The 25612-nt window shown below is 39.1% G+C and overlaps 2 protein-coding genes across 8 annotated transcripts in view; both read right to left on the reverse strand.

Annotated features, from left to right (window-relative positions):
• Window positions 1-3985: 3985 nt before the first annotated feature.
• Window positions 3986-13548, reverse strand: pigv (phosphatidylinositol glycan anchor biosynthesis, class V). Its single transcript, XM_057835455.1, has 3 exons — window positions 13331-13548; window positions 11985-13151; window positions 3986-5231 (listed from the first exon to the last, which is right to left on the reverse strand). The coding sequence occupies exons 1-3, from the start codon at window positions 13394-13396 to the stop codon at window positions 4944-4946; spliced, it is 1521 nt and encodes a 506-aa protein (XP_057691438.1). The 5' UTR covers window positions 13397-13548; the 3' UTR covers window positions 3986-4943.
• A 988-nt stretch (window positions 13549-14536) lies between these two features.
• The window catches only part of arid1aa (AT-rich interaction domain 1Aa), a 36891-nt gene continuing 25815 nt past the window's right edge, over window positions 14537-25612 (reverse strand). For all 7 annotated transcript variants that reach the window (XM_057834250.1, XM_057834247.1, XM_057834246.1 and 4 more), the window contains exon 20: window positions 14537-17593. In XM_057834250.1, the coding sequence (XP_057690233.1) occupies window positions 15752-17593 (1842 nt within the window). In that variant the 3' untranslated portion in view covers window positions 14537-15751. The remainder of the gene's footprint in view (window positions 17594-25612) is intronic.

A 25612-nucleotide genomic window follows, 5' to 3' on the forward strand; every position in this document is an offset into this window, starting at 1 on the left:
CACATTTGGGCTAGAACATTTGTGTCTTTATAATTCAATCAAAAAATAAGTTGCTTCAAACTAAAATATACTGTATATATTCAAAAGAAAAATCACTTCAATTGAAAAAATGGAAGTTCAAAACTTTTTCCACTTCGATTAAAAAAAAGGTAGTTCAACACTTTTTTTTCAATCAAAGTCAATCAAAAACAAAAATCAAATAAAAATAATATCATTATTATATATATATTAGGGCTGTCAAAATTATCGTGTTAACTGTCGGTAATTAATTTTTTTCAATTAATCACGTTAAAATATTTGACGCAATTAACGCACAAGCCCCGCTCAAACAGATTAAAATGAGTGTCATGTCCATTTGTTACTTGTGTTTTTTTGTGTTTTGTTGCCCTCTGCTGGCACTTGGGTGCGACTGATTTTATGGGCTTCAGCACCATCCATGAACATTGTGTAATTATTGCCATCAACTACTACTACTACTGCTACTAGTTTATTTTTTGTTTGAAAATTTTACAAATTTTATTAAAACGAAAACATTAAGAGGGGTTTTAATATAAAATTTCTATAACTTGTCCTAACATTTACTGTATCTTTTAAGAAATACAAGTCTTTCTATCCATGGATTGCTTTAACAGAATGTTAATAATTTTAATGCCATCTTGTTGATTTATTGTTATAATAAACAAATACAGTACTTATGTACAGTATGTTGAATGTATATATCCATCTTGTGTCTTATATTTCCATTCCAACAATAATCTACAGAAAAATATGGCATATTTTATAGATGGTTTGAATTGCGATTAATTACGATTAATTAAGTGTTAAGCTGTGATTAAAGCGATTTATATATCCGCTCTGAGACTCCCAATCTTGACGAATTTCAAAATTGTCCTATGTGCATGTGTGATACATCATTGGAAAGCTTAAAATCTCAATTTTCTGGGGGAAGAAAAATTTTGAACAGGAGGGCATTTTAAAAAATTAATTAATTAATTAATTAATTAAACAGCGAAACCCTATCTGGAGGTGGGAGCACGCGAGAGCAGCAGTACAGACGCAATGACTTTAACGAGATATTATCGCGTACTTAACTTGTTTGGATCCAAAAACTCCATGTAGGATGTATAACTGACTTTCAAGACACAGCTGTGAAAGGCCACAGCTGGATTTTGGGGGGATTTTATGGGTGAAACATGGTAATATAACAAGGGACGCGATGCAGAAATCGCAGACATCAAGGAGTGGTCGAGATTTTCTTTTTGAAATATTTACCCTTTAAAAAGTTTTTTTTTCAATTTTTCTTTGTTATTTATCATCTAAAATATTGGGGAAAATGCGACAGTAACGAAAAAAATACAATTAAGCAATAGTTATGAGGTAGATATCTGTCTTATTTACAGACAGCAATTTTTTCATTGTGACGTAATTTGTTTAAAAGTTTAAAATATGCGAGTGAATAATTTTTTTAAGTGAATTTTTTTTTTAAATCTAAATATTCCACATCAATAAATGATTCCAACCTTAAAATAACAGACATTTCGAATAATAAATATGATTACTTACCTTCTTTTTATGGCTAGGTTGAAACCAAAATGGTTGCTCAACGTCTGTAAACAGGGGTTTCCGGGGTAAAACGGACAAATTAAAAAATATTTCGGGGGCTTATTGCGCCATGAATCTGCTATGGCAGCATATAGACATATTGTTCTGTCAAACACAACAGTTCTTTTGGCTTAAACTATAGCAGTTGACTTTAAAGAGGGGTGCAAGAGCAGAAACCGGTTTTTCAGCCTTTTCTGTGTTTTCTGCCATATATTGAGGGCCGCAGTGGGTCCTGGTCTTTGTTCCAACTGATTCAGCAAAGACAGTTTAACCAATGAGGTTTCCGTGGAAACAAGAAGCACCTGACTGCAATCAACTGATTGCACTTGTAAGAAACCAGATTGGTGAAAGGCTGTCCTCATGATGGGTATGAACAAAAACCCGCACCCACTGCGGTCCTTTGTGGAATAGTTTGCCCACCCCTGATTTAGACACAAATGTCCAACCCATATTATGGCCCAAACACAAAAAGGATTGCTTCAATCAAAGAAAGCATTTTCAATGAAAAATTAAGTGTTCATATGCAAATTTTTGAGTCTGAAATATTTTTTCGCAAACTTTTTTTTTGCTGTGATTTATTATTTGTTTTCTTTAATTGAAGTGATATTTCTTTTGAAAATATTTGTTTGAAGCAACTTATCTTTTGATTGAATAATAGACACAGATGTCCTAGCCAAAATGCGGCCCAAACGCAAAACAACATTACTTCAATCAAAAAAGTTGTTTCAATAAAAAAAAAGCTTCTTAAATTAAAAATAATAATAATTCAAAGAAAAATTGTTTTCAAATCTTTTTTTGAGTCAAATTTATTTTTGCATTCATTTTTTTGATTGAAGTGACTTTTTTTAATTGAAAATATATATTTTGATTGAAGCAACTTTTTTTTTTTGGGGGGGGATTGAATAGCAAAGACACAAATATACCTCCATACGAAACCACTTATTGTCTGGAGATGAGAAACTGGGAATTGATTTATTTGATTTAAAAAAAAAAAAAAAAAAAGATTCTTGCATTTGGGAAGAAAAAAAATAATTAAAATTGTATGTTTCATTTAAATTACATGCAATGCCAAGTGGATAACACATCAAGATATTATTTTAATCTGCACATAAAAAATTTCATTCTTTTAACATGTGCAAATTGCTCATGTGGATTAGGATAAAACAGCACATGCCAACGTTATGGACATTCCATTTAACTGCTTTTTTTTATATATACGTATATGTATGGCGGAAAACACAGACGAGGCTGAAAAAGCAGTTTCTGCTCTTGCACCCCTCTTTAAAATAAATTCTGTCAAACACAAGTTCTGGCTTAAAATACAGCAGTTTATTTTAAGCCAAAACTGTTGTGTTTGATAGAATAATATGTCTATATGCCGCCATTGCAGATTGATCACGCATTAAGCACCCGAACTATTTTTGTTTGTTTTACCCTGGAAACCTCCGTTGACACACGTTGCGCAACCGCTTTTGTTTCAACCTAACCATAAAAAGAAGGTAAGTAATTATATTTATTATTCAAAATGTCTGTCATTTTTAGCTTAGAATCATTAATTAAGGTCTAATATTTCGTTTTAAAAAAAACTTTAATTATTCACTCGCATATTTTAAACTTTTAAACAAATTACGTCACAATGAAAAAATTGGCATCTGTAAATAAGTCACAGATATCTACCTCATTAACTATCGCTTAATTTTATTTTTTTCGTTACTGTCGCATTTTCCCCGATATGTTAGATGATTATCGATCCATACAAAGAAAAAATGAAAAATGTTTAAAAGGGTAAATACTGCATGTGAAAAAGAAAATCTCAACCACTCCTTTATGTCTGCGATTTCTGCATCGCGACCCTTGTTATATTACCATGTTTCATCCATAAAATCCCGAAAAGATCCGGCTGTGGCCAATCACAGCTGTGTCTTGACACTCGGTGATACATGCTACATGGAGTTTTTGGATCGAAACAAGGGAAGTACGTGATAATATCGGGTTAAAATCATGGCGTCTTTAAATTATGCTCTCGCGTGCTCTCACCTCCTATTAGGGTTTTGCGGTTTCATTTTTTTTTTTTTTTTTTTTTTTTTTTTTTTTTATGTTTTCCTGTTCAAAATTTTTCTTCCCCCAGAAAATTGAGATTTTAAGTTTTCCAATGATGTATCACACATGCATATAGGACAATTTTGAAATTTGGCCTCTCAGAGCGGAACTTGAAGTCACCTGAGTGTTTTCCGCCATATATATTTTTAAGTGCATCTTATTTGTATGTTTTATCAGCAGAGAGGTCTGTATGCCAAAGTGTATCTTGGTAAAGGGAGGTAGGTTAGCACGAGAAAAAATCATGGGGCCATGACATAAAAATCGAAAATTTTCAGAGAATGCATGCAACCCGATGCTATATTTTCCATTCACATTCAAAAATAAACCCACTTGTTCAAAACTACGCACATACGTCACATTAACATTTAGTGCCATTGACAGCCTGAGAGGGGCAAAATGTGAACAAACATACATTTGATGACACAGACTGAATGCCTATCTAGTGACAAACTAATTTAAAATCACACTAAAGCGGTGAAAAGAGCCACATGCAGCTCTTGATCCACAACTTGCAGGCCCTTGTTTGGATATCTATCATCATCAATGGCACTGAAACAGTTAAACACATACATGACACACATTCAATCACTTGCATAAGTGATAAAATGCATATTCCCCGGAGTTATTGTTGAGATAACAAAGACAAGAATAAAGTAAAAAATATTTCATGTGCAGACATTGCTCGAGTTTGCTTTAGTTATGCAACAACAAATACTTTTACTACAACAAACCAATCAAAATGTCTAATTGTTTGATCATGAATCAATGAATTCATCAATGAGAATCCAGTTGTTACTCCTATGTGAAACTACTACTTGATTAATCATAGTGTTGTAGCAAAACTGAGCGGACTAATAGGATACAACCAGCCTACTAGTTTCCTTTAGTGAGCTGTCCATATATCACTACTCCTCCTCTAGCATTATTCACATCAAAACATCAGTACAAAAGCTCAGAACTTCAAGGTTCTTCCATTACACAAAAATGTTGTTTAAATAACCATTGTTAAATATTCTAATCAAAGAAATTTAACCCAATGTCCATCCCCAGAAAGGGTTTCACAAACATATCTACTCAAAGTTCTTCCTAGAACCAAAATGAGGCACAACCATTGCTCCTTTTTTAAAGTTTTGTTATTTTTGTGAAAAAAATCTGAGTGTTCTGGATTACATCGTGTACCAGTGTATTATTAAAATTAGTAGTCTCACAGGAAATATGGCATTCTTAAACCATAGCTCCCATCAAGTCCACGGTAGAGAGTTACAATGCATCGCCAGTCCCAGGAACCAGTATGAGAGAAAGTATCCCAAGATGCTTTGTGTGGTGGGAGAGCACATTTTAATGTACGGTATCAGTGCAACGACAGGATTTGGAGGAGTGTGCTTGCATCCGTTTTTGTCAGGAGTCTTCAACTGAATGTTGGGTTTTGAGGTTTTCCGTCGGTGGAGAAGTGGTTCGTTAAGTAGAAGCAGATGAGCACTGATCCAGAAGGGGACAGGAGATGAGGAGGCCATGAATCTGGTTAGGACCTGGTAACACATGAAGCATAAAATGAATTGTTCACAAATCATAACATGCTTTAATACAGTAAAAGTCCTGCTATTTTGTGGTTCATTGCTGCACCCAAACTACAAGCATTGCCAAAAGTTTGAACCATTCTTTATTCATTCATTCTCATCTTTTCTCGTATTTACTGTTCGACTGTTTGTATTACTTTCTTAATATAATCAATCAGCGAATACTCTTTTCTCCTATTTACTATTTGTACTCCTCTAACACACCCAAAATAAAATAAATAGCATTTTACATCATGGTTTAGGAAAACCACGCGAAATATATTTAATATTATGAGCAGTTGCACTTGGAATGATTAGAACTTGCAGTGCCAAGACAACGTGCAAATAAGGACGCCTTCTGACCACGGAAGACCAACGCGCGCGTCATGCAGCTGGCTGAGTAACATTGACGCTGACGAGGCCAGACATCTACAATTACACTTCTGCAACACCAAATCACGCAATCAGCTCTTTAGGATAGTCCAGAACAAGTGGCGGGACGTCCTAACACAACACCCGATAACAAAAAGCACGCTAAGTTTGATAGCTCAGCGCCTTTCAGACGCTGAGGCGCGCCGAACCTCTCACCTCCTGCCCACAGCCCACCCCACGAGAGCCTTCAAAAAGACAATGTTTAACGAATCGTTTTCATTTTTCTCAGGAATCTTTTGTTGCCTTGTAATATGGCGACCCTCGAACCAGTCTGCCTCCTCGCCTGGGTCTGTTGTTGTTTTACCTTGCCATTTGATCGCTGTCGACCTGAATAAATGATCAACTTGTGTTTCAAAGCCTTTTTCCAGCTTTCAAAATGGAGTCAGTACAATGGGTTAAGACTAAGGTGAACGCAGATTTGGGCCTTTTGGCCGGGTCGTTGGACCTGCGCCAGCACGGGTCCAGTGGTTTCAGCTGGCGTGATTCTGGCAATCTGGCTAAAAGGTCAGATTCCTTCAATCTCTACGGTATTAGCTTTTTATGTCCCCCAAAAAATATTACCGTATTGGCCCAAATATAAGACAGCCCTGATTATAAGACGACCCCCCCTCTTTTTCCAAGACTCAAGTTTTAAAAAACTTGAGTCACACCAAATTTTTATACAGAAAATAATTACAGTACATCCGAAACGATTATAACAATATGAGAGAAAACGCATGTTATTTAGCCTCATTCAAATCTTAATATCTGAACATTTAAGTATGTAGACTAAAGTGCAATCATATTCGTAAATGAATGGCTTCTGGTTTTTGACATGTAAATAAACCAATCTATTGTGATAAAACAACAAAATTGCAATAACTGCATTAACCATCAAAGTGAAGTCTAACTGTAACTGTAGCCTTGAAACAAATCTGAATAAGGAAAAACATTGCAATAAAACACTGAAACTATTTAAACTTGGGAGTAGCTGAGATCTATCATGACAGAACATCGCTTCAATGATATCTGGCGCCATCTAGTGTCGTGAATAGGTATCACGTCTAGACCGCGAATATCAGACGACCCCCTTTTTCAGTCTTATTTCAATGCAAAAAACACTGTCTTATATTCAGGCCAATTTGGTATGTCCCAAAAATGCAAGGAGAAATCCCTCGCTTGCAGCTGCAAGGCTCAACCCTCCTCCACCAGTCGTTGCTCATTGTCAGTAAGTCAGCTGTGCTACACGATGGCTGGAGGAGGTAAAACTCCTGAACCCCCCCCCCCCCCCCCCCCCCCAAATCGAAGAAAACGAAATCGCTAGTATGGGAATACTTCAGCTCCAGAAACGGCTGCAGCTTTAAGAGGAGGAGGGCCAACCGACATGTAAAACATGTTTGCAAAGGGTTGCTGCCAAGGAGGCAATACCTCCAATAGGATTTCTCATTTATACAAAATTAAAGGTTAGCAAACACTCTCACGAACGTTTCCCACTAGCTAGAGTTAACTCCAGCGTGTTCAGTGTGTCTAGCTGTGGTAACCCATATTTTTTTTTTCTCTCTGGCAACTGTGTTGAGAAAGAGTGTGTGCATAATGTAAACATGATACAAGTCATACACACGTGCTTTTTATGGAAAATCAATTATTTTTGTTGTGATGGTAGTAATGTTGAGCTGTGGCTGGTGGTTTACGGTCTCCTAAAGAGCTGCATTTATTTTAGTTTTATTTAGAACGTTTTTTTTTTCTTCTTCTTTAATTTAACTTAACATTGTACTTATGATACAAATTGTTGAAAAGTTTTGAAAAATAAAAATTCTATTGAATGGAAAACTTTTTTTAACCCAGATATATCAAATACACATTTTAAAGCCGTTACCATGAAACAGTGATATTTTGGCTTAAGGTTATCATACCGTCAGATTCTCATATCAACGCATGCCTAGATTCAGCAAAACCAGATGGTTTTCACAGTGTCATAAAACTTTTAAAATATTTCCAAAGTATTTATGAATAAACTCACCTCCCAACCTCAGGGCACATGCATATACACAGACATTGCAATACCTACTTACTACCGTATTGGCCCGAATATAAGACGACCCTGATTATAAGACGACCCCCCTCTTTTTCAAGACTAAAGATTGAAAAAAAGACTAACACCAAATTAAATTTTATACAGAAAATAATTACAGTACATCTGAAACAAATGATTATAACAATATATTTGAGAGATAAAGCATGTTATTTTGCCTCATTCAAATCTTAATATCTGACCATTTAAACTTGTAAACCAGACATGTCCAAAGTCCGGCCCGGGGCCAAATGCGGCCAGTTGTCAAATTTCATCCGGCCCCCAGCCTCTGTCCTAAAATCAATAACGTCTGGCCCGCACACAGACTTAATAAATTGGTCAGCAGTACTGCTACCAGCATATCACGTAGTGGTGCAACGGTTCAGTTAGCCCACTGTTCGGTTTGAACCTCGGTTTTGGGATCACGGTTTCGGTTCGGTTTCGGTTTTGCTTTTTTTTTTTTTTTTTTTAAACTGCCTTTATTTTGCTTTTTAAAAAAATGAAATAAACACTTAAAATGTAAACATTTTTGACTGTTAAAATGCCTCTTAGCGCTTTGGCAAGTGTAGTGACTGACTACTGAAATACACACACAGTAGTAAAAAAGTTACTTGGCAAAGTAACTGGTGATACCTTTCATGTTTTTTTTTTCCATTAAAAAAAACCAAAACAAAAAAACCCCCAAAACATAGTAACCTTTGCTATGTTTGGAGGTCATTTAATGTTGTGAATCAACCGATAAAGTTGATAAAATTGCTCCCGTTTTTGCCTTAGTTCCCTTCCGTCTACTTTCGACATGTAAAAACTGTTTCATCCTTTAAAGATAGACTCAAGTCAAGATTTTGCCGATTTAGGAGTATTTTGGATAAAAAGTTGCTTTAGGTGCGCTCGGAAGGTTTACTACAACAGAGCCTTTCTGAGAAGTATACTGCTCTAAAATGGCGGCTGTTTACTAACGCTACCGAGTGTCATTTCGCTTGTAGTTCTATATGCATGAGGTATCTAGGCGTAGATTGTATGATGTCGGCCACGGTCAGGAAATTGGAGCCACCTAGCCTAGCATCGCGTTTGCTACAGCGTCTCAACAAACACTCTTCCCTCTCCGTGTCTGACTTTTCTCGTGTCATTCAAGTATTAACAAACATTGGCTTCTTGCAGAAACGGTGACCAAATCCGAACGGATGAAAAAAAACAAAAACGCAATGAACGAAAAACGTGCAGATTTTGAACGTTACGGACGGCGTACACATTTAAAAACCAGTGCTCACGTGTACAAATTACGACGAGACCGTACAACTTGACAGGTATGAATTATAGTGGACCGTCACAGTTAGGTAGTAGCACTCTGTAGCACGGGACGTCCAACTATCAGCGGGCAGGGCGAAACTATGTGCTTTCGTGAAATCATCTTCAATGGCTTTGCGTGCCATTTCTTAAATGTCAGGGATTATGTTGTGGGCGAAATATGTCCGCGAGGGAACAATATAACGCGGGTCAAGCGTTGCAATTAAATTAACGAAGCCCGCATCTTCAACCACGGAACATGGTTGCATGTGTTTTGCAATGCAAATCCCCACTGCGTGGGTTATTTTCTTGTGTTTTTCTGACCTGATATTGTAAGGCTTTTGGAACGCCTCTTCTATAGACCCGTGTGTTTTCACTGGTGTCATCTTCGGGGTTGTCCTGCTCTGAGAAAACGATGTCTGTGGGTGATGCCGGTGTTCTGTCAAAATTTGCTCCCTTATAAAATTTTGCTCCCAAAGCTTTTGTGGAGCTGAAAATGCCCTCCTTTACATTCAGTTGGACTCTCAATGTTATCCAAAGGTGCTAACTAAACTAGATACATCATAAACATACATGTGCAACACGAAAATGGCGTAAATTAATACTTAACGACACGGCGACGTCATTAACAGTGAGAGCGCGGGGTGCAGTTGCTGTGTGCAGCTAACATGGTAGGATGTGTCTGAGAACTTTTGTACATGCCTTTACATGGCCAAACTTAAGTAAATATTCCTTTCTTTAAAGAAAGTTTGTAGTGTTTACTTTGGAATCTCTGCATTCGCGGCCATTTTTAACGTTACGCGCATGCGCAAAACCGCAAGGTAGCAATTTTTGATGGGTTGCAAAATTTGTCAGAACACTGGCTGAAGTGCTGACTGCTGAGTCATGTTAGAAGTCTTGCCGTTAGCATAGGGAACAAGCGCTGAGCAATGCTTGCAAATTGTTTTATGTTTTTTTCAATATTTTCTCTCCGTCTGCATTATAGTCCACGGGGAAACCGAAATGTTGCCACACAGCAGATTTGAAAGAAGCCGGTGCTTCCTCAAAATTCGGTCTGTCGACTCCTCCGCTCGCCATAACTTTTTTTGTTTTCTTGTTTCACTTTCACCTCGCTCGTAAGCGAGAGAGGGCGTTACTCGGCTCCTATTACACAGGTGCTTGACAGCGACTGGACATTTACTCGTGGGGCGGGAATTTCTCCACAGTTGCGCTTCACGTCACACACAGGCACACAGAGTTTGACCAATTCATTCCACAAGCGTTCGGAATAAATTACTGTAATTGCAAAACCAAAAAGGCGCGGTTCATAAAGGCGTATTGAACCGAACAGGGCGAACCGTTCGGTTCGGTTTTGAACCGCGAACCGTTGCACTGCTAATATCAAGTAGCTTACACACTAAATGCTGCTCCTCATTTACCCAGTAAAAGGCAGCAGCACTCTAAGCAACATTACCCCATGTGACCCTTTACTCCCAATTTTCTAAAATGACGACATTCAACAACAAAAAAAGTTGACTGACGGCCGACGCTTCAAGGATAGGTGAAAATTAGACTATTTCTTCACTAATATACGCAACAACTGTGTCTGCCTCATTTGCAAAGAGAGTCACTGTTTTTAAAGAGTTTAATGTGAGGCGATATTACCAAACAAGACACGCTGACATGTACGACAAGATTACAGGGAAGATACTTTATGAGAAATTGAAGCAACTTGAAGCTAGTTTATTTCACAGTAGTATTTCGCAAGAGCCCGAGAGTCGAAAGAGAACGCCACAAAGGCTAGTTGTGAGACTGTTGAAATTATTAATTAAAAAACATAATAAAGCATATGTGACGCACAGAATGGCTTGCTAAAATTTGTTTAAATATATTGTTCTTAGGGCTGTCAAACGAGCAAAATTTTTAATCGAGTTAAATCACAGCTTAAAAATTAATTAATCGTAATTAATCACAATTCATACCATCTATAAAATATGCCATATTTTTTCAGTAAATTATTGTTGGAATGGAAAGATAAGACAAGACGGATATATTCATTCAACATACTGTACACAAGTACTGTATTTATTATAACAATACATCAACAAGATGGCATTAACATTAACATTTTGTTAAAGCGATCCATGGATAGAAAGAGTTGTAGTTTTTAAAAGATAAATGTTAGTATATTATTATAGTTATAATATAATGTTAGTATATTAGTATTTTATATTAAAACCCCTCTTAATGTTTTCGTTTTAATAAAGTTTGTAAAATTTTAGTACTAGTACTACTACTGTAAAACTTTACTAACTAGTAGCTCGACACTGTTGATGTCAATAATAATTACCGTATGGTGCTGAAGCCTAAAACCCATAAAATCAGTCGCACCCAAGCGCCAGCAGAGGGCGGAAAAACACAAGTAACAAGTGGAAATAACACTTTGCTGTCATTTTGATCTGTTTGAGCAGGGCATGTGCGTTAAATGAGTCAAATATTGTAACGTGATTAATTTAAAAAATTGACGCCTGTTAACGCGATAATTTTGACAGCCCTAATTGTTGTACGTAAAAAAACGTCAGCCAATAAACCAATCTATTGTGATAAAACAACAAAATTGCAAAAACTGCATTAACCATCAAAGTGAAGCTTAACTGTAACTGTAGTCTTGAAACAAATCTGAATAAGGAAAAACAATGCATCTAGCGTCGTGAATGGGTATAATGCCTAGATCGCGAATATAAGAGGACCCCCACTTTTTCAGCCTTATTTCAATGCAAAAAACACAGTCTTATATTCAGGCCAATACGGTATATTTTCTACACCTTTTAAGGCTTGAAATTGTTGGTGTTTTTGTTTTTGATCACATGTGAGAGTGGTAAAACGAACACAAAAAGCTAAATTACTGATTTTCAACTCTAACGGTTGGGATGTTTCAGTCATCCCTCTGTGATAAACAGGGATTCACTGTCAATTCTTACCTGCACATGCATGCACAGGGTTCCAAACACCAGCAGAACAGTCGAATGTACAACATAAACAAAAACTCTGGGGTTTAAAAATCCCGGTATGGGTTTGTCCAGGCTTTTCTTTGAATCTGCCTCCCAAAGTCCGAGTCTGAAACACAGCTCTGGGTTTGCTTGGAAATAGGCATAAGCTGCCATTACACCCAAAGTAGCCATGGGTAGAGCAAGAAGGAAGTTCGGTATTTGTTTCAGTTCAAAGTAACGGAGGAAGCCCGTGTTCCAGTACACGTCCTGGATATGGGAATAAATTATGGGGAGAGGTCTCATGCACCACAAAGGAGGAGGACTATTTTCATCTGCAATCCGATACCCCTTCTGCTCAGCCAAAGAGATAAGAGCAAGAGGGATACGGTCCAAAGAAGATGTAGGTGTACAAAACGTTCTATAGCCATAGTATTGAAAAGCGCAGAAGGGAAGGGCAATAACTGCTGTTCCAAGCAGTGACGTAAGCAGGAGGCGGACAATGACCCAAATGTAATGGAAGAACTTCCTGTGGCCTTTGGCAATGGAACGGTATAAACGGATTTGAGAGATGGCATATACTGATGGAAGATACAGAAGAAAGCCTATATTAACCAGGCCATTGGATCGTGCTGCAGTTGCTGTACTCAACGCCAGGCAGGCTCGAAGGATGAGCCCTTTTTCCAGGAGAAACAGACCCCCAAAGGTGAGTGCGGCAAACAGACTTTCCGAATAGCCTGCAGTCATGAAAACATTGGCAGGTGTGATGCAGTACAGCAAAGTGGAAAGCAGGGCGAGACGTCGGTCCTGCATAACCACTCGACTGAGGGCGTGCAAGGCCACCACGCTCAGCAGGAAAAGGGTACTATTTCCAAGGGCGACTGCCAACAACAAACGGCCTCGCAAGCTCAACCAGTCACCCAGGGGCCACAGCAGCGTGTCAGCTAGACCCCGCAGAATGATGGGGTAAAGGGGGAAAAAAGCAAAGTTGTGCTCGTAGAGGTATCCTCTCTCAGCGATGTGGAGGAAATGCTCGGCGTCCCAATGGCCGAGACCGCCGAATAACCACTCTACCGCCGAGTCCAAGTAGAGAGGGTCTTCTGTCCGTGGGGGCCTGAACGCCTCAGCATCGTGATCAGGGATGGCAGCGTTCAATAGAGCCTGATGGGACAAATTCAGGTGTCATAAAAAAAAGGTAACTAAAAAGCTAAATAACGTGCACTTGGGTAAGTGTATGGATACTGTTATTTCTTCTCCATTTGGCTAGTAGGTGAGCTATCAATATAAATGTGGCTTACTGACGACAATAACAACCAGGTAAAAGACCTCCAGTGGCCTACCTGCAAACACAATGAGGCAGCTCTGGTGACTGTTGCGAACCGCAGGACGGCTCTATAGTCCATCATAGTCGGCGAAGGAAAGGTCGAAAGCTTGTTTTAATAAGCCAGTGCATTGTCAGAGACTACGAACAGGAGAATTTTCGCATTTTATATGAAATACTGCTAGTAAGCAAGGCAGTCAGCCATTCTTTCTTTAGCAATCCACTTCCGGTATTATAGCCAATATCGCATTCAAAATAAAACTTCATGGATCGTACACAGCTACATAGACAGAAACGTGGCACGCTTGGAACTGGTTGGGTCTACTCAACACGTCAGTGGGTTCGCCATGTTGGAGGTGGAAGAACCGATGCGTGATTGTGACAAACGGAAAAGCGCTTAAAGCTTATGCCTCAAATTCACCCATTGACACGCTTAGATATTTTCGACGCGTTCATCAAAAATAAAACACGCATGCAATGTGCTGAGATGAAATAAAATGTATTAAATTCCGGCGACTCCTTGTGGTTCATTGGTTTCTGCGGGCACTCCAGCAGGTGGCGCTTTTGGACTACACTGACCCAGGACGCATTATTTAGTTAGCTAACAAGAATCTTGAGTTTTTTGTTTAAAAAAAAAAAAAAAAAAGGGTCTCCAAATAAATTATGTTTCCATAATCCAGATATCATCCCTGCAACACACCTCACAGACAGACATGACAGAAGTATAATTTAATTACAAATATTAGGAGATGTGGTATGCCTTTGGTCATCAAAAGTTCCTTGACTGTTCACATCAATATTTTAGCATGTGCTTTTCGATCATAAAATGCTGATGCTACATTTGGAATAACAGCATGATATAATCAAGTCAGAAAAATATTATTTCCATGTGGGAAAGTAATTTAATTTGGTAGTACTTGCCAATTTTTTATTTGGAACGAAAGCTTGTAATTGTTACTTAATATATAATCCAAATAAAAGTGATGTTTAACTTGTCTGATGAATACCCAATTTCAGTAATTTATTACACAATTCGGCGTTAAGGGCGCGATCAAAACCAGTGTACTTATTTCTGAAGATGGAAAAGCTTCTTCATTCTCCAATTAGAGGACTATAGCAAAGCTTGCTGATGTAATTTTAAAGTCATTGGCAGATAACTTGTAGAACCCCAAAGTGCATACAATAATTCCTGAGCAAATAAAGACAAAACATGAAACAGCTTAGGAAGATTTAATGTACATTTATTCTTACCACGTGGAACATATAGTATAAAGATTTCATACTGAATAAATGATATTCATTGAGCCAAAAAAGGGTAAAGGGGGAATTTACATGTCTTAGCTACATAGTCTGAAATACAAATATGAAGAATCCATGACTGAAGAAAAATTGTCAAATGTGTACTTCATCTAGTTTGTGTTGTACCAGGAAACAACAGGTCAGAGCAGTGTCTGTTGCACTAGAGCTGTGGGGAGACCAGAGGAGTGGGTCTAATCAGCAGGAAGTGGAGGTTGCAGTCAGCCTCCATCCCTCACCAATAATACATGTGAGAATAGTGACACAGACAGACAGACACAGAAAGAAGTGTAATGTACAACATTATATATATATACACCACAGCAAAGCTGTATTTGAAGTTGAAAACCAGTCCTAAGAGGTGATTTCTTTTCATAAGGGTATTCATACAATCAAGGGATAAGAGGAGGTAAGGGTGTTCTTGATACTTTGGGGAAGAAAGCCATTTTCTGTTTACCACCAAGTTATGATGACCTCCAAACTCTAGTTGCACTGCACCCACTGCTTCTGTGTGAAACACAACGCTGTCACTCAAGGAGCAGAACGGTACAGAAAATGTCCTACAATCTACTGCACACTGCACAGGCCTCCCCGGTAAAGTTGTCTATTGACAGCGTTTGGCTGCCTGGCGATAATCCATCTACAGCAACTAGAACCCGTAGGCCACTTTCGTCAGTCTGCTTCACCCCTGAACATCAACCAGTTACAGACTCATTGTGCCCTCTAGAGGAGAGCTTCAGGGCACACTGCGTCTCCCAAACTCACTGTAAACGAGACAGCAACTTTGGTTACAGTTTTTGTTTTTCAGCTTTTTATTTAATTATATTTGTTAAAAATTATCCCCACCCCCACCCCCGAGTGCAGAACAGTTCCCCAACTGTGGCGGCGTTCTGCTCTCCAGTTGGCATTTATTTCGCAAGCAGTGTCACTTGGTGCGGCTTCTGTTTGTGTAATCCAGCACAGCTCTGTGATGACAGTCTAGGAGCAAGGATGGAAATCTGGAATCTGAAGATTTTCATAAATAAGAGTCACTTTTAAACATTCCTTGCCCTGTTACACACAAGCCAGGATACCAAAGGAAGGGGTTGGGAAGAACTTCCCCATCCGCCTTCCAGACACGAGGAGCCACGGCTCCCTACAGCTGTCAGGACTGGCCAATCAAAAACAGTACATCACAGATAACATGAGAGACCAGCGGGTTCATGTGGGGAGACACCGAAAGGTCAAGGAGCCGGGACTCGTGTAGTGTGAACTCTGAGTGGTTCTCTTCCACCTTGGCTAACGCGTGCAGTGCCCGGGCTGCCCGCCTCATCATGTCTGGACTGGTGGGCTCAAAGTGCATCCCCTGTATGTGTGCAAAAGAACTCTGGCTCTGATGGAACTGGGTGGCTGCCAGACTATCTTCCAGGAAGCCCAACAAGTTGCCCACACTTCCTTTCTGAACAGCGATGGCCCGTGCTGCCATAGTGTCACCCTGGGCCAGGTTGGCCAGTAGAACCACAGCCATCTCCCTGCAAACCGCCACCTTCCTCTCTCCGACTAGTCGCACGAGATTCCCGTAGAGCTTCTCCAGTCGACCAAATGGCGGAGTGGCCAGGATGAGGTCCACGTTGTTGTCTTGGATACTTAGTTTGCTCAGGGTCTCCAGGACCAATCTCTGTGGGGACAAAGCACTGTGTGAGCCCAAGGTGGGGAAGGGGTCCTGGGCTTCTGCTGAAGGGCAAACTGCCCAGTGGAGAAGACCATCCAACAAAGGCAGGCAGATGCTTTCAGGGTAGATGGAAAGATCTAGTTGGCCTGAGATGTTTGCCAATGTGACCAGTGTGTTTTCCCTCAGGAGCTCCAAACAGTCCCACCACCATTCATCCCTCTGGCCGGCACCTTCTTCTGTATCCTCATCTTTCTCGTAGGTGAGAGGAGCCTGTTTGCGCTCTGGGTGCCGGTGGTGGAGGAGGATCAGGCGACCCAATAGTAGCAGCAAGCCTGGATGTTTAGACATTTCGTGGTCGTTGCCCGGGACGAAGGAGAGGCTCCGAATGATATTGGAAATGCAAACGCAGCGTCGGGCTAAAGAATCCTGCCAGTTCGCTAGTGAGACAAGCGGCCCCTCATCTTTACTGTGAGGCTCATCCTCCAGGATGGCGTTGACCTGACGCGTCAAAACACAAACAACAGAAGGAATGGGTCTGTTATTCTCCTGGTGACTTGGCTCAATTGTCTTTGCTTCAGATTTGTTCTCCTCATTCAAGAGGGCGGGCCTGTCTTCTGAAACGCTCTCTTTCCCTGAGGAGGATGCCTGCTTTGACCCGTCGTCATCCTCATTCTTTTTCTCTTCCGTTGGGAAATTAAAATCAATGAAATCCTCTCTAATTCGTCGTTTCAGCACACTTTGGGGCACAGGTATTCGTTGTCGGCGTTTTAAAAAGTCTTTACGGGGTTCAAAGTGTGTCTGAATGTGCTCTGTTGAGTCGCCTCCTCCAGCACTCCAGTGAAGTAACCCACTGTCAAACTCTTGGAGTTTGCCATGATTGTTGGCCTGTGCAGAAACAAATGGTTCTCTCTTTCGTACCACCTTTACAGGAAACCTGTCAAACTTGCTGCCCTGTTTGGGTCTGTCCTGGGTCACCGAAGACGGCAATGATTCTGCTTGGTCGGTGGAGGGTCCCTTGCATTGTCTGTCCTCGTCCCCGGATTTCTCATCTCCTTCCCGTGACTCAGAACAATCTTTATGCTCGTCCTCCTGTTTTATATGAAGTGACCTTTCTGTGTCGTGTTCCTCCTCGTCCAGGTCATCTTCATCCTCCAGATCGACATCTTCTGGATGTGGTTCCTCATCTTCTATGTCATCCACGAGTTCTTTCAACGCATCAGGATCAAGTAGCGTCCTCTGACCAGGGTCCCCCACCTCATATTCTCGCAGAATGCCAAAGATCTCAATGAGGCAACGTCTGAAATACTCAACCACCAACTCGAGTAGGCCAGGCAACTAATGGAGAAAAAAATTGCAAAATCAGACTCAATTACCATTGTCAAAAGTATTGGAACTGCAAGTTCACTTACTTAGTCATTGTTGCATAATGAAGACATTTTGGGTTTCAGATATAAAGATGAATATGACACAAAAGTTCAATAGTCCAGCTTTTTTTGTGGTTTTGACATCAAGACGTATGAAACAACCCAGGAAAGATACCTTTTCTTTGAAACCGCTCACCTTTCAAGTGAACATGACTGATGAGTGTTTCTAGTTGGCACTGTGTTGTCTTTTAGATTGAGGGGCATAGGGAACGCTGCACATACTAGTCCTTCTCAAAAAATTAGCATATTGTGATAAAGTTCATTATTTTCTGTAATGTACTAATAAACATTAGACTTTCATACTGTATATTTTAGATTCATTGCACACAACTGAAGTAGTTCAAGCCTTTTATTGCTTTAATATTGATGATTTTGGCAAAAAGTCAAGAAAAAGCAAAAATCCCTATCTGACTGCTTCAATGCGGCATGGCATGGAGGCAATCAGCCTGTGGCACTGCTGGTCTGGTGTCTCAACTTCCTCTTCAGCATATCCCACAGATTCTCTATGGGGTTCAGGTCAGGAGAGTTGGCAGGCCAATTGAGCACAGTAATGCCATGGTCAGTAAACCATTTACCAGTGGTTTTGGCACTGTGGCAGGTGCCAGGTCGTGCTGAAAAATGAAATCTTCATCCCCACAAAGCTTTTCAGCAGATGGAAGCATAAAGTGTTCCAAAATCTCCTGATAGCTAGCTGCAGTGACCCTGCCCTTCATAAAACACAGTAGACCAACACCAGCAGCTGACTGTGGATACTTGACACTGGACTTGAGGCATTTTGGTATTTCTTTCTCCCCAGTCTTCCTCCAAACTCTGGCACCTTGATTTCCGAATGACATGCAAAATTTGCTTTCATCTGAAAAAAGTACTTTGGACCACTGAGCAACAGTCCAGTGCTGCTTCTCTGTAGCCCAGGTCAGGCGCTTCTGCCGCTGTTTCGGGTTCAAAAGTGGCTCCAGCACACGCCTGTGTCCGGTGGCTCTGGATGTTTCTACTCCAGACGTCGTCCACTGTTTCTGCAGGTCCCCCAAGGTCTACAATTGGGCCTTCTCCACAATCTTTCTCAGGGTGCGGTCACCTCTTCTTGTTGTGCAGAGTTTCCTGTCACTTTTTCCTTCCCACAGAGGTGCCTTGATACAGCACTTTGGGAACAGCCTATTCGCTCAGAAATTTCTTTCCGTGTCTTAGCCTCTTGCTTGAGTGTGTCAATGATGGCCTTCTGGACAGCAGTCAGGTCGGCAGTCTTGCCAGTGATTGCGGTTTTAAGTAATGAACCAGGCTGGAAGTTTTTAAAAGCTTCAGGAATCTTTCGCAGGGGTTTTGAGTTAATTCGTTGATTAAGATGTTAGGTTAGTAGCTTCTTTAGAGTATCTTTTCATGATATGCTATTTTTTTGAGATAGGGATTTTTGGTTTTTCTTGACTTTTTTGCCAAAATCATCAATATTAAAACAATAAAAGGCTTGAACTACTTCAGTTGTGTGTAATGAATCCAAAATACATGAAAGTAATGTTTATCAGTACATTACAGAAAATAATGAACTTTATCACAATATGCTAATTTTTTGAGAAGGAATAGTAGAACAGACAACCACCCACGCACACACTCACACCTATGGACAAGTTGGGAGTGTTCAATCAGCCTGCCATGCATGTTTTTTGGGGATGTGGGAGGAAGCTGGAGTACCCAGAGAGAACCCATGCAGGCACGGGGAGATAATAAACTCTACACAAGGTGGCCGGAGCCGGGATTTAACCAACAATCTCAGAATTCTGAGGTGGACGTGCTAACCACGCTGCCACCATGCCAATATTTGATCAGTTGTCGAGACATTAAATAGGTCCCGTTTTTGGCTCTGTGACAACTGCATTTTCTGCTAAAAGCAAACATGAATACTTCAAGAGAAGGAATAAAGAGGCCATACCATAAAATAAACCACTCATCAGAACAAAGAATCCAAAGAGCAGATTGGATTTTGCAAAGAAGCAGAGAGATCAGCGACAAAGGTTTTGGAATAAAATGTTAAGGACTGATGAACTAGATGTAACCTCTGCCAAAGTGATGAAAAGACCAAAGTATGGAGAGAGAAAAGATCTGGTTATGATCCAAAACATACAAGCTCATCTATGAAATAGGGATGTCCCGATCACATATTTTTGAACCCGAGTCACCTGGTTGAGAATTTGCCGCTAAAGAGTCACGATCAAATACCGTAGTCTTTTTTTATTTATATATTACCTATATATCTATTTGGGCTGTTAAACGATTAAAATTTTTAATTGAGTTAATCACAGCTTAAAAATTAATCGCAATTCAAACCAGCTTTAAAATATGCCTTATTTTTCTGTAAATTATTGTTGGAATGGAGAGAGAAGACAGATATATACATTCAACATACTGTACATAAGTACTGTATTTGTTTATTATAACAATAAATCCACAAGATGGCATTAACATTATTAACATTCTTTCTGTTAAAGGGATCCACTGATAGAAAGACTTGCAGCTCTTAAAAGTTAAAATAAATGTGAGTACAAGTTATAATTTTATATTAAAATCCCTCTTAATGTTTTCGTTTTAATAAAATTTGCAAAATTTTCAATCAAAAAAATAAAAACTAAGAGCTCGCCATTTTTGACGTCGCCGAGCAGGACGTCACATGGGCTCCCTGCCCTTCTTCCACAGTGTCTAACTACGTAAGGTAGTGATTGAAATACACCACAAGGTGTCAATGGCAAGTTTTAAATTAGAGATCTAGCCAAGGCAAAGTCTGATTAAGTTTTATGTGTATTTTGCATAGCTATTTTGATTGGGAATGCCACTTCTCTTTGCATTGAGCGCTTTTCTTTTTGTGAATATAATTTTTTTGAGAGATAGGAATATTATTTTTGTTGTATTTCACTAAATGATAATGTAGCGACTTAACTGTTCCACCTAAATGCATGATGGGAAGTTGGGCAGCCATGACTGTCAGTGGAGGCTGCAAATGGTATATGTTCTGCGTTGTGTGAATTAAAGCGTGTTAAGAAAAAGATCATCTCCTGTCATTCTTCTCCACGTCGCTCGCCACAATAGTTATGTTTGTTGTGAAAGAGTTGCCAAAGCTTATGCCAATAAAGGGCGTGGTCCAATGAACGCCTGTGTTCACTCGCATTTCTCCGTCTCTCAATGAGCAAAAAATGGTGTTGTGGGTCATTCCGCGCATGCGTTAAATGCATGAAAATTTTAACATGATTAATTAAAAAAAATTATTACCTCCCGTTAACGCGATACATTTGACAGCACTTATACATATACATACATACATACATACATACATACATACATACATATATACACATGTACAAATATATATATATATATATTTCTTTTTTTTTTTTTTCTCTCCATAATTATTGGCACCCCTGGTTAAGATGTGTTTTTAGCTTCTAATATTTTTTTTAATCCAAATAATATGGGACCTTAATGGAAAAAAGAGAAAAATCCAACCTTCAATTGGAAGGTTGGAAGAATTCGATTGAGCTTTTTGAAACCTAACACTCTAAGTGGATCTGGCGTGCCACGAAAATGCGCATGCTGAAAAGCACCTCATACCCACTGTGAAGTATGGGGGTGGGTCAGTGATGCTGGGGGCTGTTTCGCTTCCAAAGGCCCTGGGAACCTTGTTAGGATGCATGGCATCATGAATGCTTTGAAACACCAGGACATTTTAAATCAAAATCTGTAGCCCTCTGCCCGAAAGCTGAAGATGGGTCGTCACTGGGTCTTTCAGCAAGACCCAGACCAAGACCCTAAACATATGGCCAAATCTACACAGAAATGGTTCACCAGACACAAAATCAAGCTCCTACCATGGCCATCTCAGTCCCCAGACCTTGTTTTGTTGGCAAAAGGGGGTTATACAAAGTATTAACACTAGGGGTGCTAATAATTGTGACACACATTATTTGATGTCAAATAATTTTTTCTTTATGTGGGATTTTTTTCCCCACAGAATAAATGCACCTGTATTGAAGGTTGGATATTTCTCTTTTTTTCCATTAAGGTCCCATATCATTTGAATTAAAAAAATATATATTAGAAGCTAAAAAACACATCTTAACACCAGGGGTGCCAATAATCATGGAGGGCACTGTATATATATATAATTTTTACTAATAATTTTTCCCGATTAGTCAGGCGACTATCTTTACGATTAGTCGACTAATCTAATAATTAAAAAAAAATAAATAAATAAAATTTATTCCCCCCCTAATTTAGCAATTAAATTTTTGTTGATATTTTTTTTACTAATTTAACAATTAAATTTTTGTTGATGCTTATCAATTAACAAAAACATTTTGGAACACTATTTATTAAAGTACAAATAAACACGTAAATAAAATAATCCCAAATAATGAGTTCAAATGCTGATAGAATTAACTAGTGCAAAAGAATGGAATGTAAACAGATTCAGAACACTCACTTCACCTTTCCAACATGATTCAAAACAATTTGTAAAAAAAATACCTAGCTTCAATATTATAGTACTATACTGTATATAATAGTATTATAATAATTATTCATTGTCAATCAGATTTTTCATAAAGGATGTCATTTTAAAGGTATTCTTAGTTTAGAATCTGAATTCTGAAGTATGTGGTCGACAGATTTAGGTCATCGATGACGTCGACTATGTTGATTAGTCCGGACAACTCTAATATATATATACATATACAGTGGTACCTCGACATATGATCGCTTCGACACACGATCTTTTTGACATTCGACGTAAAATTTGACTCGCAATTTGTTTCTACATCCAACGACATGCTCGAAATACGACGACATGACAGCATCGCAGACTGACGCACGGCGATTTTCTGTTACAGAAATCAACACAGGTTTCAAAAAGGTTGGTACAGGTGGTGGAACAACCATTGAAATAAAGATGCAAAAGATAGTAAAATATGAACATGGTGTGCGCATCCGTGAAATGGCTCAACAATACAGCCGTAAAATGTGTACGATCTCAAGGTCTTCCTCTAACCACCGTTGCCATGTCAGCCACGCGGTACGTTCAGGTACAGCAAAAACGTCTACCACATTAGAACCAGATTCGTTACATTATTACAGAAATTATTTGTATTATTATTATTCCAAGCTGTATTTTTTTGTTAGTTAGTTTGTTTGCTATGAGTAACTGCCATTTGTAATAGTACCGGCAATATTTATTAAGGATTTAGTGTAGGTTTTTGGGCTGTGGAACGAATTAATGGAATTATAATGTATTCTTATGGGAAAATCCTGCTCGACATACGACCATTTTGACTTACAAACAAGGTCCTGGAAGAAAACAACTTCGTATGTAGAGGTACCACTGCATATATTGTATTGCCCTAAATGAATTTCTGTTCCTTCCACCACGCGAAAAGCCCACTTTGCATACATAACAAGTCACTGTCTCCCCGTTCAATTGTAAAATATTTCCACACAACAGACATGACAACTATAGCAGCTACCCATTAAGTTCCCGCGTTAGCTTCCAGAATGTTCTCCTATTGGGGATGTTACATTACTTTCGATTTTCTGTGACTGTTGCGAAGTATAAAACGTATATATATTTGTGTTTCTTTTAGCAATGCCATTGTATTTCTGGTTTATTTTGTTACTTTCTACCCTAAAATTAAAAACTCGATCCATTTCACCTGAGTCGGATCCTCCGAAAATGGCCCGATCAGCCAGATTTATCACGTGATCAGATCAGGGATATCCTAACTATGATACATGATGTGTCCTGGCTTGGGCTTGCATGTCTGCTTCTGGAATGGGCTCACTAGTCCTTATTGTTGATGCAACTCATAATGGTAGTGACAGATTCAATTTTGGTGTTTACAAAGCTATTTTGTTTGGCAATTTACAGAAAAATGCATCCAAACTAATCAAAAGCTTCATCATGCAACAAGGCAATGACCCAAAGCACACAGCCAACACACAGGCATGAAAATGGGTCAGGGGTTAAAAAGGTGAGAAGGGTGTGGAGGAAATATGTTCCAGTACACTGTATTGTACACCCCAACAAAATATTGAGCTCTGTCGACCCACACTGTGTTTCAGCAGGGCCATGCAGAAACCGGTGGAGGGGCGGGTGCTCGTAGATCAAAAGGGGCACATGAACAAGTATTTAATACACCTTAAAACAACATAACTTCAATTTTAACCAGCTTTAGATAATAATTGGCTGCGACTGTGACATACTTTAATTGGGAGGGGGCAACAGTGAATAGAAATCAAAACTGTCATCAACACTTTCTGGCTGTGACTCAGTCAGTCTGCCTCTTTTCTTCCTTCAACCTCTGCATCAAAACTTCCTTCCTCAACTTGTTCATCTGAGAACAAACCACATCAGATGGTCACTGAGCCACCAACAGCACAGTTTTCTTAAAACTATTATTTCATTATTATCCATACTTAACAACTCTAGCACCTAATGATTAATAAAGCAATGACATAAAAATCTTATAGAAAAATAACATTGTAATTGTGTTTATAATTGGATTTAATACCCGACTATCCTTGCAAACTTGTTCTTACCAGGTCTGCTATTCACCCAGCTGATGAGGTATCCACTGCCTTTAGCAGCCTCATCTAACTCCTTTTTTTATCCCTCAATCTCCCTTCCCTACGACGCATGTCTATGTAATGAAATATAAATATATAAAAAAAGACTCCCCGGTGGCTTTTAGTTTTAAAGCTTTCTTAATTTCTTTCTCACTCAATAACGATGGAGTTAGATTTGTGTTTTTATTATTCAATCAAAAAACAAAGTTACTTCTATCAAAAACAAAGTTGCTTCAATCAAAATACAGTTTATACTTTTAATCCCAAAAAGTAGCTTCAATAAAAAATAAAAAAAATGTTTTTGATTGCAATAATAAATTTGAGACAAAAAAAGCATTTGAAAACTATTTTTCATGATTGAAACAAATTTTTCCATTTAAGTAATGTTTTGCGTTTGGGCCACATTTTGGCTAGGACATTTGTGTCTTTATTATTCAATCAAATAAGTTGCTTCAAACAAAAATATATATATAAAAAGAAAAACTTTGCACATGTGCCAATCACCGTTTACCAAAGCCTGAGAGGGTTTGAGTAGACTCACTATGAAGCTTTTAATAAAGCCAAGCATTTTCTAACTACTTTATTCTTGTTTTAAAATAATTCGGTGGGGCAGTAACATGTTTAAAACTTATCATAATTCTTACATTTTGAAGTGCTTGAAAACCATTTATAAATGATACTTTGGTGAAAAAAGTGAAAAAACATGTCTTATATATATGTATCTTTTTTCCAATGTAAAATCTGAATACATGCATTGAACACGCACAAAAAAATGTGGGGGGTTGGGGCGCTACTTCGCGGTTTTCACTTATTGCGGCGGGTTCTGGTCCCCATTAACCGCAAAAAACGAGGGATCCCTGTATTTCTGAAAAGCTTTAAGAAGCAGGACTCATTCCCACCACTCGTCGGGCCGCTGTTGTGCCGACACCGGCCGTCAGCTCAAATCCAAGCCGAAAATAACGCGTCTCCGGCGGACGACGGGAGCGATGTGAGGCGCCCCCTCCATCCGAGAGAATGCCGCTTAATTTGACTCAACAGTGTGTTTCTTCGTTTATATTACCGCTAAATACACAAGCTTGACGCCAATTTAACGGGAGCTATTTTTTTCATGGGAGATTTGGCTAGCTCTGGCAGTGTTCAACGCAAGCTGCAACGAATGGCAGTAACTTTTTTGTATCGCAAAACGTGAAAACGATTGAAACCATTACTCACCAAATTCAATCTGCTGGCAAATACAGGCAAGTGTGTATGCTGCGCTCTGGTCTGCCCCGATGTGGATAAGGCCTGCTTTTTGTTTTCGCTGCTTTGCAAAGCAAACGAAGGCTCTCCGAAC

This window comes from Corythoichthys intestinalis, chromosome 4, assembly GCF_030265065.1.
Source record: "Corythoichthys intestinalis isolate RoL2023-P3 chromosome 4, ASM3026506v1, whole genome shotgun sequence".
NCBI classification, from domain to species: domain Eukaryota; kingdom Metazoa; phylum Chordata; class Actinopteri; order Syngnathiformes; family Syngnathidae; genus Corythoichthys; species Corythoichthys intestinalis.